The 15,598-nt window shown below is 42.3% G+C and overlaps 2 protein-coding genes across 2 annotated transcripts in view; both read right to left on the bottom strand.

Annotated features, from left to right (window-relative positions):
- CFAP206 (cilia and flagella associated protein 206) overlaps window positions 1-3,367 on the bottom strand; it is a 34,002-nt gene extending 30,635 nt beyond the window's left edge. Inside the window, exons 1-2 of the mRNA XM_049695636.1 lie at window positions 3,176-3,367; window positions 1,437-1,549 (exon numbers count right to left, since the gene is read on the bottom strand). Coding sequence (XP_049551593.1) covers window positions 1,437-1,549; window positions 3,176-3,248 — 186 coding nt within the window. The 5' untranslated portion in view covers window positions 3,249-3,367. The remainder of the gene's footprint in view (window positions 1-1,436; window positions 1,550-3,175) is intronic.
- A 1,330-nt stretch (window positions 3,368-4,697) lies between these two features.
- C12H6orf163 (chromosome 12 C6orf163 homolog) overlaps window positions 4,698-15,598 on the bottom strand; it is a 57,863-nt gene continuing 46,962 nt past the window's right edge. The window contains exon 8 of the mRNA XM_004264842.3: window positions 4,698-8,264. The gene's annotated coding sequence lies outside the window, so the exon portion shown is untranslated. The remainder of the gene's footprint in view (window positions 8,265-15,598) is intronic.

Raw genomic sequence — 15,598 nt, forward strand, 5'->3', positions numbered from 1 at the left:
TCTCCTTGTGGGGTCAAAAGTCAGGGGACAGGGCTTCCCTGGTGGCGCAGTGGTTGAGAGTTCGCCTGCCGATGCAGGGGGTGAGGGTTCGTGCCCCGGTCTGGGAAGATCCCACATGCCGTGGAGCAGCTGGGCCCATGAGCCATGGCCGCTGGGCCTGCGCGTCCGGAGCCTGTGCTCCGCAATGGGAGAGGCCACTAGCAGTGAGAGGTCCGCGTACCGCAAAAAAAAAAAAAAAAAGTCAGGGGACAATACCAGGCCACAATGAGTCTTGCTTCTCCCAGATGCCTTTGCATCGAGATCCATCTTGGCTGAGAGGTGCATGCGCACCTGGGGAGAGGGTCCTGAAACAAATTAGCCAGGGGGTAAAAAGACGATTGCCAGAAGGAAGGCAAAGACCTGGAAGAACTGACCTACATAAATGATTTAACTGCCCGTTTACCGCACTCCTCCTCATTAAGGAGGACGCCCACACCCTTTCTCTCCAGATGTGCATCTCTGCCTACCTTCTTTTTTTCTTTTTTAATAAATTTATTTAGTTATTTGTTTATTTTTGGCTGCATTGGGTCTTTGTTGCTGTGCACAGGCTTTTCTCTAGTTGCAGCGAGCGGGGGCTACTCTTCATTGTGGTGTGTGGGCTTCTCATTGTGGTGGCTTCTCTTGTTGCAGGGCACAGGCTCTAAGCACACGGGCTCCACTAGTTGCGGCACATGGGCTCAGTAGTTGTGGCACACGGGCTTAGCTGCTCCGCAGCATGTGGGATCTTCTGGGACCAGGGCTCAAACCCGTGTCCCCTGCATTGGCAGGCAGATTCTTAACCACTGCGCCACCAGGGAAGTCCCTGCCTAGCTTCTGTCTTAACTAAACAAACTGTTTCTCTGTGTGCTCCCCCACTTGTTGTTGTGCTATGTCTCTAATCATAAACTTTCTACCTGTTTTTACAGTTTTTGCCTCCGTGAGAAATGCGTTTTCCACTGGGGGCAAGAGCCAGGGAAAAATAGCTTCTAGCCTCTAGCCCTTGCTGGTCTGGTGGCTAGGATTCCTGGTTTCCATCCAGGCTACCCAGGTTCAACTCCTGGGCAGGGAATTAAGATCTGGCTTCACACCATCGCTCACTGCTGCCTCTCCAAGATGAAGGCAATCAGTAATTTTTACAACAGTGAACAAAAATACATCTTAAAAAAACTCCCACATAGGAAAACATTATTGATGTTTCTAAAACTTATCAAGATCTTCTAAATCAGTCTCCTAAATCGAGAACTAACATGCTTTATAGACTTAAAAAAATATATTTTTGGCTAACTTGTCCAACGGTCTCAGTATGTTTTCAACGGAATAACAGTTAGGAAAACACCACAGAATTTTAAGAGGAAAATGGGCACCGCTTAAACACATTTTTTAAAAAAACAGTAATTCACAAAAATATTCATTCTTACCATAAAAGCAACCAGAGTTTCAGAAACAATCTCTCCATGGGCTGCACATTCTTGTCCTATTTCTCGAATGATATTCTTTATAACACTTTCAGCCTGAGTGGGAGGCATTCTGGCTAAATAAAAAGATTTTTTTAATTGCATTTATATACTATTTTTTCCTCTTTAGATTTCACCACTAACATATTTGTAAAGTCATATTATTTATTAACTTATTAGTATTTACGAGTATCTAGGCCCCTCCTGTTTTCATCACTTTGTCTCATATTTATAAAAATGACAGTGAGAGCAACTGGAATGCTTCAAATGATTGAAACATTCCCTCTTTATTTAAATGATGGTGGTTACCAAAAGTACATTTATAGCATGATAATTTTAAATTTAAAAAAAGGTTAAGGGCTTCCTTGGTGGCGCAGTGGTTGAGAGTCCGCCTGACGATGCAGGGAACACGGGTTCGTGCCCCGGTCCGGGAGGATCCCACATGCCGCGCAGCGGCTGGGCCCGTGAGCCATGGCCGCTGAGCCTGTGTGTCCGGAGCCTGTGCTCCGCCACGGGAGAGGCCACAGCAGTGAGAGGCCCACATACCGCAAAAAAAAAAAAAAAAAGGCTAAACACTATTGGGGGCAGGGTGGAGTAGAATTAATGAGAAACCCCACTCCCATTTGTGTAGGCGGCCGAGTACAGCTTGAAAGAGGAAATGCTTATTCCACCACATTCACTAAATGACCTTTCATAATTATAATGACTCTTGGAAAACAATTCTTGCTTGGATCGTCTAAATTCTCTTCCTAGCACATCCAAGTTGGCATTTAGACTCTTGATTAAAAACATAAAAGCAAAAAATATTACAGGAGTTATGCATCACGGAAAAAAATGAACTCCTGGTTATTAATTCCATTTACTATAAACCAGGAAAAGGTGGCGGGTTTTAATGGCTATCAGGTTTTCTGATTCGTACCAGTAACTGAGCACAGGGGAAATAAGCATGTAGAGAATAAAAAAGGCAATCCCAGGTAGATAAAGCTAACTTTCAGCGTTATTAGGGTTCAGGTAGGGTCAACAACACGTCATCTTGTCCAGCAGAACCGGAGTGCCCGGTTTCCATCGTGACCCGACCATTTTCTAGCTGAGACCTCGGGCATCTGCTTCACCTCTCTTTGAAGCGGTTTCTCATCTGAAAAATATAGATTCGACTACTACCCTCTCCCCGGAGTTGTCGCGAGGACTGAATTCTATACATTTAGTGGTTAAAATAGTGCGTGGCAGAAGGTAAGCGCTTAAAACAGCAGCTCCTAACGAGCCCGTGCTCAAACGTTAGCCTTGCGTGTGCGCGTGCGCGAGCGCCCTCGGGCGCCGGGCCCGGGCCGCTCACGACTCCCCTCAGTACCCGCCCGTGCTTGACTCTGGGGAGCCTAAACCCCCAAGTTCAGGCCGTCGGGGCGGTGCAAGCGGCCCCGAGCAGCGGCGAGCGGGCTCAGGCACCATCGCATTACGGGTTAGAAGCCTGACCTGCGGACCTGGGTGCCTCCGGCCGGAAGTGACCGCTGTTTCCGTTCAGCGGCGGCGCCCAGAAAGGAGTCCTTACAGTTCAGCCTCAACTAGGCTAGACGGGATGCTCCAGCGGCCCAGGCTCTGTCCACGGCCCCACGCTCGCTTCCTCGCGGGGTACACCTCGGGATCAAGGGCGCGGAGCCTCGAATGGGCTGACCTTGGCCGGAATGGACAGCTGGAGCCGCGTCTACCCGATTCTTCCCCGGGGTCTTTGCGGGGGCCTTCTGGGCAGCTGGGCTCTCTAGGAGGCAACGTTATAACCATGGAAACCGAACGCTAGGGCCCGAAGGGGGCGGGACCAGGATGTGGGTAGGGCCAAGGTGGGGAGGCGTGGCTGAGTCCAAGCTTGAGAGTCTTTCCCGGGAGGATGGACGAGAATAACTTTATAAAACAAAGACAAACAAACACAGAGAGACCCAGGGACTTCCCTGTGGTGCAATGGTTAAGAATCCGCCTTCCAACGCAGGGGACACGGGTTTGATCCCTGGTCGGGGAAGATCCCACATGCCAGGGAGCAACTAAGCCTGTGCGCCACAACTACTGAGCCTGCACTCTAGAGCCCATGTGCCACAACTACTGAGCCCATGAGGCACAACTACTGAAGCCCATGTGCGCCTAGAGCCCATGCTCCCCAACAAGAGAAGCCACCGCAATGAGAAGCCCACGCACAGCAATGAAGAGTAGCCCCTGCTCACCGCAACTAGGGAAAGCCCGTGCGCAGCAATGAAGACCCAACACAGCCAAAAAAAAAAAAAAAAACAAACTACAGAGAGACCCAAATCCCAGGCAGAAGAAGGCAGGTTCACTACACCTCAGTGGGTTAAGGGTGTCAAACACAAGATCTCTTAAACAAGAGTATTAATTAACTTGGTAGCATGGAAACCTATGCAGCCTTTAAAAAAAGGGGATACAGTGGGGGAGGCGAGCAGATGCCAGTTCCTAGAGATGGGAAAACGGAAGGGTTGTATTCTTGAGAAATGCAGTGCATATAAAAGTATTGTTGCTGGAAATAATCAATAAACAATCCATAACAGGAACAGAAAAGAGTTTTATCTGAGGCCTACAGCCCTGGACACAGCCTTTCAGATAACTCTGAGGAATTGCTCCTGAAAAGCATGGTTTTCAACAGTTTTATATTTTGTCAGAACAAAGAATATCAAACAAGTCAGGGATGCATTCCTTCAAGGTTTCAAAAAAACAGATTAGCATGTACACAGCCAGTCAGTATGGCCTTGGCACCAGGAAGGAAGTCTTATCATTGAAGGAGTACCAGCATTGGCTGCCAAGGAAAGAGCTCTAATTTTAACACAGGGTCAATGCACTTTTCTTTAATGATTAAAGCAGAGGTACAGTGTATGTTTGATAGGCCACAAACTGGCTGTTTTAGTTAGCATAAAATTCAAGTTAAATTATGTATAAGCCAGGATGACTTTCCCCATACCTCAATATGTGAACATTTCTTCCATTAGTATCTAGTTTTTAAAAAAACAAAAGAAGGATCACAGTTTAATTTCATGTCCTCTTGTTCAAAGGAAGTCAGTAATAGGATAGCCCAAGATGCCAGAAGAGAAAACTGCACGTTCTAGAAGCACATACAACACATCCGAGTCTGGAGATGGAATAATGAGGTTTTGTCCTTTAACGGTAATGTTCGTTAGGTCCACCTACTGACATGAAAGTACGAAACAGCATTAAAATGATATTAGAAGCAGAGCATCAAACAACGAAGTTTTATTTTTAAAAAGGCTACTGCCAGTAATTTTTCTCAAATTGCAAGCAAATATACCAAATAAACTTTACTTAAGGACATTCACAAATTATTAGGAAGTGAATCAACACAAAAAATACCCAAGTCATACTATAAAAGGATTATTTATCTTCCCCTTCTAGAAAATTTTTGTAGAATGTGGATGAAGCTTGTGCAAAAATAGATTTTTAGAGTAGCAAGATACATAATAGCAAAACACTGGAAATACAAACACCTGAGATTTAAGGAATGTTGATAAAGTAAAACATTAGGCAGGCATTTAAAATGTGAGTAAAAACCTGGTGTTTGTCTTATATTTTTAAATAGCCAAATGCAAAATATATATACAGTATGACCTCAGCTATATTCATATACATAATATATAAAAAGTGTGTAAGTCAATTTACCAATATCCTTAGCCGTGTGTGGATCTAAGTTATTTATTTTATTTATTACTTTATTATCTGAGTATGGGTTAGTTATTTTTATTCCTTTATACTTTTCTGAATTTCTAGATTTTCTATAATGAGTATATAGTCTTATGATCTATAAAACAAAATAGAGAAAAAAAATGAGAGGACTAGCTATTCATAGAAACTGAGCCCAATTTGGAAACTGTAAATACATAAAGTAACACAACAAAAAAGAAAGTGATATAGCAAAATTTTAACAGCGGTTATATCTAGGCAATGAGAGCATGGCTGTTTTCTTCTTTATACTTTAAGATATCTACCAAAATGTGTTTCATGAGCATATATTATGTTAGAATATTAAATATTTTGGGGGACTCCCCTGGTGGTCCAGTGGTTAAGACTCCATGCTTCCACTGCAGGGGGCACGGGTTCAATCCCTGGTTGGGGAACTAAGATCCTGCAGGCTGCGTGGCATGGCCAAAAAAAACAAACAAGAAAAAAGAACATTAAATATTTTTTAAGCTGGTAAGAATAATTCCATCATGTTAGGTATAATTTTAAACTAATGGGCAAATCCTGGCACAAATACTTCCTGAGTATGTCTGATACTGCTAGTTGCCTACCTAATATACAAGTTCTTCTCCCTTACCAACACTGATTGTGTTGTAAATGACAATGTTCTATTCTGAAAGAAAAAAAAAAAAGATATCTCAACAGCCCCCGCTTTCAGCTAGGGGTGACCTGTGACATAGTCCTGGCCAATGAGATGTAAGTGGAATCACTGGATGGAGAGGCAGAGAAAGGCCTTTCATATTTATGTCTATCTCCTTCCCTTTTCTTTGTACTTGAAATGAGAATGTACTGGCCGAAGTTCCAGCAGCTTTATTGTGAACATGAAGATGAGAACCACAGCTTAAGGGTGAGGAAACAAAAATCTAAAAAAAGAGCCTGAGTTCCTGGTGATATCTCAGAGCAGCCGTATCAGTCTTCTTGACTGCCTACCTCCAGACTTCCCATAACATCAGAGAAAATAAACCTCTATCTCATTATTTAGGTTTTCTGCTACATTCAGCCAAATTCAATCCCTGACTGCTACCTACAATAGGTGTGACTTTGAAAGTATTATTTAGCCTTTTGTGCTACATTGAATAATTGGCCCTAATTCTTCACTCCTCCTTGCACGCACACCCTTGTTATGGACTTATGTGGAGTATCCTTCCTTGCCCTTTGAGTTTAGCTATATGACTTGCTTTGGCCAATGGGATGTATGGAAGTGACAGTGTATCAGGTTCAGAGTCAAGGCCTTAAGAGACCCCACATTTCTCCTTTCCCTCTTGAGCTTGTGTCATTGTCATGAGAAGAACATACCCTGGCTAGCTCTTGGGTCCCAGGAGAAGAATGAGAGGCACATGGAGCAGAATTGCCTGAACCAGTCTTTCAATGAGATGCAGAGCTGTCCAGATGGGCCCAACCTAGATCAGCCCAACTCCAGCCAACCTACAAATGTGTGATAACAAATAAGCATTGTTTTAAACCACTGAGTTTTGGGGTAGCTTATTATACAATATTACTGTGATAATAGTTCATCTATAAACCTCTCAATGGTCCAAATTTCTCATTTATGAAACAAAGATAATAATAGCATCTACCTCATAGATTTGTTAGAATAAAATGAGGGAATCCTTATGAAGCACTTAGCATAGTGTCTGGCATAGCTTAAGGGATCAATACATTTTAGATATGATTATTACCTTTAACACTATTGTTGACAAAATCAATATGAAAATGTATTTCACACTCCCATGACTTATTGGACTTCCAGTCTTTGTAGAACAAGTTTTTTCTAGTTTTAACATGGCAGCAATTTAAAAAGAAACATGGAGGAACTAGAGAGCCTCCAAAAAATGATAAGAAGAATCTTGTCAGAAAGAAATGGAAGGAGTTGGATATATTTACCTTAAGAAAAACATGGCCTGAGAACTAGTCTCAGTTTTGTTAGAAGAGAAAGAGGACTTTATGTTGTTTCAGAACACCAGAGTACAAATCTACAGACAGTAGTGGATCTAACTTAACATAAAACAAACAGAGTTGACCAGTTGTGATGGAAGTCATAGGAGAGAAAGTGAGCTCCATTTTACTGAATGCTTTTAACTCAAAGATAAATAGGATTATCTTCACGAAATGGCATAGACTTAATTCCTATGATTAAGTGACTTTAAGATGTCAGGGATCAGGGACTATCACACTTTTAAACAGGGGAATATATATGTGAGTGTGTGTGTGAGTGTATTTCCCTAAAGTCTTAAGAGCAAATGAGCATTTTACCATGTTTACTAATTTTTGTTGAATGGTGGACGGTGTAAATGTTATCCTTGTTGACTGCCTGAATTTTGTTGTCTCCCTTCAAGGAGTGTTGAGCTTTGGGTGTTTTTAGGCAGCTAAGTTATTTCTGGATCATTTTGATTCCTTTGAAAACTGTGTTTCAGCTGTACTAGGAAGAGACTAGAGTAGCCTTCACTCCAGGGGCAATTTTGCCCCACTACTAAGTAATGACTGCTCAGAGGTTTTCACTGAGGACTTCCCATTCTGACTGGTCAGAGCTCAAATGTCTGCCCATCCTCTGTGATTTCTGGGAATCATTTAGCTTGCAACTCCCTGGTTATTCTTTGATTGGCTGTGTGGATTTTCAGTCGATGTATGCACAGCCAAACATTTAGCAAAGACTCAGATTTATGGAGCTGTGCTTTTTTTTTTTTTTTTAAAAAAAAAAAAAACAACTCTGTCCTTCAAATTCAGCTCCCTCAGCCTCTGGGAATGCTGGTCTCTGTCTCCTCAACTCAGCTAATCTCTAGTCTCTGTTTGGGTTTATTTTCCAAGTATTCTGGAAATTGCCTCCACAAAGAAAGTTAGGGAGGCATTCAACCTCATATGCTCCCTTTTTCTCAGGCATCATAGTCCTGTGCTGTCTGTCTTCCAATGTCTGAAAACAGTTGCTTTATATATTTTGTCCAGTTTTCTGGTTGTTTGTGGCAGGAAGTTCAGTTCAGTCCTTGTTATTCCATCATGGTCAGAAGTGGAACTGTGGATAATCTTGGAGAGATGATAATAGGAAACAGTCACCTAGGAGAGTAGAAAATTATGCTTAATAGAAATTTTCAGTTCATTGCTGAGAAGAATGGATATTCATCTGAAGGTTACGATCATGAATATAAAGTGAAAGCAATCTGCCAAGTTGAGTGACTTTCTTCAGACATTGCTGAGTAGCTCGGGGGCCGCCTGGGAAAAATAGATAGTTTTCCTAGTCCAGAACTGGAGTGTTGCCAGAATAGCTGTTACAATGATAGATCAGGACTTTTAAACCAGCCTCGATCAACAAAAGCAATTTAGCAGTTCTTTAGATATTGCAAAGACCTTACTAAGAAAGTTTCCATTTACTAACAGAGATATATAATGAACATTTGCAAGAGTTTACCAAGTTATTTCACAGATAATAACAAATGAGTGGTTCCTTACAACAGCATCACAAGAGCGTGAACTATCGTTCATTGCATTCTACAAATTCAAGATTCAGAGAGCAAAAAAGACCAGCCTAAGATTACACAACTACTAAGTCACAGGGCCATCTTAGTTCTACTGCTCAAATCAGTATTTCAAATTTGAAGGGAACTCTTTTAAGATTCTAAGAAAAGTTCTAGACTCCTTCCCCCAGAAAAATGCATAAGGCCCCTAATTTTACATGTAATTTCAGAGAATTCAGATTCTCTGAAACTCATGCAAGTGTCCGTAGATTAAGATTCTCAAATGCACCTGGACAGTGGTTATGTGGATGTTCACTTTATAATTATGTATTCAATAGTGCATATGTTATATTAACGTTTTCTGTATATGCTTTATTTCATAATAAAAAGAAAAGGCACAATAACGTAGAACTTCTCTACTTTGAGTTATGCTTTTTGGCTATAGATCATTAAAACAGAGCTGCATCCTGGTTTCCAAAAAATCCTCAAAAGTTAAAAAAAATCCAGATCTTGTGCTTTTCACTGTACCTCATTCTTCTTCTCCATTATTATCCATATGCTATGCAATGGTTGGCTACTTTAAAAAAAAAAACACATAGCCATTGTGTTAGTCTACGTAATATATGTGGTATACCGATTTTGAAATGGAGGAAGTCATAGTCTTAGAATTAGCTGACAATTTCCTTTCCAGTTTAACTTTCCTTCTCCACAAAAATGCTTGCTAACGGAAAGGGAAGCTGAATTTTCAGGGTAATGATGAAAAAGAAACTGTGGCACAAGCAAGACAATGCAAGTCGCTCCTTACTGCAGTTTCCCTTAGAAAAAGCATGAACTATTTTCAGTCTACTTCCCACATCCTTTCAGTCAAGATCACAAGATCTTTTTTTTTTTTTTTTTTTTTTTGCGGTACGCGGGCCTCTCACTGTTGTGGCCCCTCCTCTCCCGTTGCGGAGCACAGGCTCCGGACGCGCAGGCCCAGCGACCATGGCTCACAGGCCCAGCCGCTCCGCGGCATGTGGGATCCTCCTGGACCGGGGCACAAACCCGCGTCCCCTGCATCGGCAGGCGGACTCCCAACCACTGCGCCATCAGGGAAGCCCACACAAGATCATTTTTAAAAAAATATTTATTTATTTATTCGGTTGCATTGGGTCTTAATTGCAGCAGGCAGGCTCCTTAGTTGCGGCAGGTGGGCTCCTTAGTTGCAGCTTGCCGGCTCCTTAGTTGCGGATCACCAGCTCCTTAGTTGTGGCATGCAAACTCTTAGTTGTGGCATGCAAACTCTTAGTTGAGGCATGCATGTGGGCTCTAGTTACCAGACCAGGGATCGAACCCGAGCCCCCTGCATTGGGAGCGCAGAGTCTTATCCACTGCGGCGCCAGGGAAGTCCCACAAGATCATTTCTTAATCAACTTCCTTAGAGAGATTCCTCTTTAGAGGTTAGTTACATGGGCACAGATATGAAGAGGCAGAAAAAAAGCAAATTTTGAGTTTCCTGACACAAAAATAGCAAGCTTCTTAAGTTCATTAGGCTGACCCTTAAAAATCTACTTTTCTTTATGATTGTCAATTACCTTTAAAAATAAGATGAGGGCTTCCCTGGTGGCGCAGTGGTTGAGAGTCCGCCTGCTGATGCAGGGGACACGGGTTAGTGCCCCGGTCCGGGAAGATCCCACATGCCGTGGAGTGGCTGGGCCCATGAGCCATGGCCGCTGAGCCTGCGCGTCCGGAGCCTGTGCTCCGCAACGGGAGAGGCCACAACAGTGAGAGGCCCGCGTACCGCAAAAAAAAAAAAAAAAAAAAAAAAAAGATGAATGATGAGGAAAAGCATTAATTATTTTTGTTTCCCACCTTTTTCTCCATCACATGAATCAGCCAGTGGGGAAACAACAAACCTTAAGATCAGATTTTTCACAATCCAGATGGGGTTGGGGGGAACCTGAAACACTTACTGCAGATCCCCAAGCATGGGGTCCTGCTCTTTCATGTGCTACAAAAGAATTGAAATTACAAGAACACAAAATGAAAAAATTAAATGAGTGAATTCTATTATAATCAAAATCGAGCCTCTAAAAAAAAGTGAAGGCAATAGGTTCTTTCTTAAAGGTATTTTCTCCCCAAACCAGGTAAATGTCGTATACAGAAAAAAAAAAAAAATTTCGTACACATAGTCCTAATAAGGAAAGCAGGATCTAAAGCATAAACATCTTTGCATTACAGCCTCTGTGGCAGCGATTCTCAACGCCGGAGAGTGAGGGATAGCATATCAGAAATACCATGGGAGCCCCTATGGTAAACTCTGGTATCTTATCTACTTACCTACTCTGTATATGCAGATAGTGTTACTAGGTAGCTTTCACACACCGACTCCCACACCCATCTCCCCAATCCTTACATTAAGAACCAAGTCTTCATTATTGCCTCTTGAATTACTTCAATTCTCTCCATTCCCACTTCTCCTGAATTTATTAAAGCAACTACTTGTTGTGGGGTCTGGGCCTGGATTACTACAGCAGCCAACTAAATGAGCTCCCTGCCTCCAGTCTCGTCTCCCTCCGAATCCTTGCCTACACTAAAATGGTACTTCAAAAATGAAAATCTGATCAAGTCATTCCCCTGCCTAAAACCTTATGAAGGCTTCTCAGTGGCCTTGGGGTAAAGTCCAAACTCCTTGGCACGGCATACAAGGTGATCATGATCTGATCTCAGCTCAGCCATCCAACCTCAGCTCTCACAACTACCTCCACTCCCCCAAGACCACACTCTTTCTACTCTCTGGCCATGTTGCATTACTTGCTGGCCTCCAGATCTTTGCATAGAGGTTACTTCCTCTATCTGAATGTCCCTTTTCCCTCTTCACCTGGTTAATTCCTCCATGTTTTCAGAAGCCATGTCTCCTATGAAACTTTCTCTGACCTGTCAATATTGGGTTTAGAGTCCTAAACCTTCACCTCCATCTGATTCCAAAACATTTTCACCATCCCAAGAGGAATGTCCATAGCCCATCCCCCCAATACATGCACCTGACAGAGCTCTCAGTACTCTTGGGGAATCTATTTTCTTATCTGTCTCCCTGACTAGACCACAAGCTCCTTGAAGGCAGGGAACATATTTTGTGGAATCCCCAGCATCCCTAAGAACAGAGCCTGGGATGTAATAGTCACACCAGACGATCTGGGTTAGGGAGGTGAGTTTAGGAGTGGGTGAGTGAAAAAAAGAGAAATTTTAGATGCCTTTAATGTCTTTATTGAAAAGTTAGCATGATTTTGGAAGGAATTACAATTTTGGAGGGAAAAGAGGAGGCATTTAAATGAGAGGTCTTCAGATCTTCCTTTGACATAACTTTTGATTCTCATGCTTTAGGATGTCTTACCTACCTCCAAGTACCCCTTTAAACATCCCCAGGAAGAGAGGATACTTAGTCTTCTCTCCTTCCATCCATGCCTCAAACTAGAGTCAGCAGTTTCCAATGGTGCCTGGGCGTCAGAAGGTGGGCGCTGACTAACAGATCCCTAGACTTACAGGAAGAGCAGGTGTTGGAGATGGGCATGAGGCCTGGGGATTGGGCTCCAGACTGAATTTCATCTTTGTGCTTCCGTCTCCCTCTGAAGGGCACTATAGCATGGCTCCCAAGGACAAACTTTAATTTGGTACAGTCTAAACCCTTATTAAAGAAATAATATTTTCAGGCTCACAGACATAGAAAACAAACTTATGGTTACCAAAGGGGAAAGGGGGGAGGTATAAATTAGGAATTTGGAATTAACAGATACACACTACTATATATAAAACAGATAAACAATAAAGACCTACTGTACAGAACAGGGAACTATATTCAATATCTTGTAATAACCTATAATGGAAAAGAATCTGAAAAAGAATATATATACATCTGATTCACTTTGCTGTACACCTGAAACTAACACGAGATTGTAAATCAACTATACTACAATTTTTAAAAAAGAAATAATTCTATTTTCTCAATTATCAAGGAACTCACCTTGCTCCGTAGTCCATAAGTCCTCATTTTTTTGAGGAGGAATTTTTTGGACCCTCTTCCAGCTTTGCTGAAATTGTAAAAGAGCTGCATTCCACTTTTAGCAGCTATTTTCTTGTGGTTAGATAATGGCCCCAAATTCCACCAGATTATTTTAAGACAGTTGTCCCTCCAATGGGGAGGGCTGGACTGCCAATCCCTCCTGGCACACTGCAAGTATATTCCGTAACATCTTACAGAAAAACCCGAACAAACTTTTTGGCCAACCCAATAGAGAGCTAGTAATAGGTCACCTGAATTTCTCACCTGCACTCCAAGCTCATTATCTCTAACACTAATCTTCTCTCCAAGCCCATCCCACTCTTGGCATTCTTTGTTGGGATGAGTTGTCACTAATTTAATAACAGGCCCAATGATTAAAGCAGCCCGGAACCTGCTTCGGGTAATCTTCCTTCTCTCCCTCCGTCACCCTTCACACGCAGTCTTGTCACTAGGCCAGCCCCTTCGAACTTCTTAGCCTGTCTGATGTCCATTCCCTTCCCTAATTACTTCCCTAGTTACTGTGTTTGGCGGTCTCTTAAACGTTTCATCTGCTTCTAGTCTGCCCCCCTCCCAAATACAAGGCTGATCAAGTAATTCCCTATGTACGGCTCTTTGAAGATTTCCCACTACCTAGAAGAGAAAATTCAGTCCCCCTAGAATGGGACATAAGTTCCTCCTTGATCTGGCCTCATCTCTAGACCTGCACTGTCCAATCTGGTAGCCACCAACCACATGCATCTGTTTAAATTTAATGTAGTTAAAAATTACATGAAATTTAAAATTTAATTCTTCAGTTGCGCTAGCAACATGTGGTTAGTGGCTACCATATTTGACAGTGAAGATATAGAACTGTTCCATCATTGCAGGAAGTTCTATTGGGCACTCATGCCTGCTGTACCTCAACTCGAACTTCCAAATGACTCTCACCCTTGAGCATTCTGTGCTTTGGCTAAAGCAACTTCCTTTAATTAGAATACTTGCCCTACCCAACTGTGACTTTCAAGACACAGTTCAAATGTCACCCTATTCAGTGAAGTCATTCCTAACCAAATCTCTCACCTACACATGGTTGGTCACTTCCCTCTTTGGGCCTCCACTGCATTTTATGCAGACCTCTACTCCTTGTCACTTATTGGTGCTCATGTCTGTTTCCCGTGACTACAGTGTGAGCTTGCGGGGTGAGGCAGGGGCCTACCAATCTTATTCATCTTTGTGTTCCAGGCTCCTAGACCAATGCCTGACATATAACACACACTCAGTAACAATGATTGTGAATGAATACATATTACAAATAAATATTCTTAAGGTCAAGAGTCTATCAGTCTTCATAAACAGCTAACACTCCAATTTAAATCCTTCACTGACAGGTAAAAACCTTGAAGAAGAAATGTACTGTCATTCAGGTCATCAAAATACATCAAAAGGATATCCTCTCCTAAATCACAGTCTCATGCTAGAGCTGCGTTCCATTTAAAATTAAGCCATGAGCAGTATGACAGTTTCAGTGGGTAACTGAAGTGGTTTGACAGGTGCACCAAGATGAGCCCGACTGCACAAGGAAGCAACTCTGACTTCAACAATTATTAGATACACACCCACAATACTAAAAGCATGAAAATTTGGCTGGCATTTAAATATTTATTAAGTGCCTAGTATAAAAATAGTTTATCGGGACACAAAAAAACACAACCCAACAGAAAAATGGGCAGAAGACCTAAAGAGACATTTCTCCAAAGAAGACATACAGATGGCCATTAGGCACATGAAAAGATGCTCAGCATCGCTGATTATTAGAGAAATGCGAATCAAAAAGACAATGAAGGGACTTCCCTGGTGGTGCAGTGGTTAAGAATCTGCCTGCCAATGCAGGGGACACGGGTTCAAGCCCTGGTCCGGGAAGGTCCCACATGCCGCGGAGCAACTAAGCCCACGTGCCACAACTACTGAGCCTGTGCTCTAGAGCCTGCAAGCCACAACTACTGAGCCCGTGTGCCACACTACTGAGGCCCGTGTGCCTAGAGTCCGTGCTCCACAACAAGAGAAGCTACCGCAATGAGAAAGCCACACAACACAATGAAGAGTAGGCTCCGCTCGCCGCAACTAGAGAAAGCCCACACGCAGCAATGAAGACCCAATGCAGCCAAAAATAAATAAATAAATAAATAAATTTATATTAAAAAAAAAGAAGTCTACGAATAACAAATGCTGCAGAGGGTGTGGAGAAAAGGGAAACCTCCTACACTGTTGGTGGGAATGTAAATTGGTACAGCCACTATGGAGAACAGTATGGAGGTTCCTCAAAAAACTAAAAATAGAGCTACCATATGATCCTGCAATCCCACTCCTGGGCATATATTCAGATAAAACTATAATTCGAAAAGAACCCATGTTCATAGCAGCACTATTTACAATAGCCAAGACATGGAAACAATCTAAATGTCTACTGACAGATGAATGGATAAAGAAGATGTGGTATACACACACACACACACACACACACACACACATATATATACACACACACACACACACACAATGGAATATTACACAGCCATAAAAAAGAATGAAATAATGCCATTTGCAGTAACATGGATGGACCTAGAGATTATCATACTAAGCGAAGTAAGAAAAAGACAAATACCATACAATATCTCCTATATGTGGAATCTAAAATATGACACAAATGAACATATCTACAAAACAGAAACAGACTCACAGACATAGAAAAGAGACTTGTGGTTGCCAAGGGGTAGGGTAGGGTAGGGAAGGAGTGGGAGTTTGGGATTAGTAGATGCAAACTATTATATACAGGATGGATAAACAACAAGGTCCTACTGTATAACACAGGGAACTATATTCAATATCCTGTGATAAACCATAATGGAAAAGAATATGAA

This window comes from Orcinus orca, chromosome 12, assembly GCF_937001465.1.
Source record: "Orcinus orca chromosome 12, mOrcOrc1.1, whole genome shotgun sequence".
NCBI classification, from domain to species: domain Eukaryota; kingdom Metazoa; phylum Chordata; class Mammalia; order Artiodactyla; family Delphinidae; genus Orcinus; species Orcinus orca.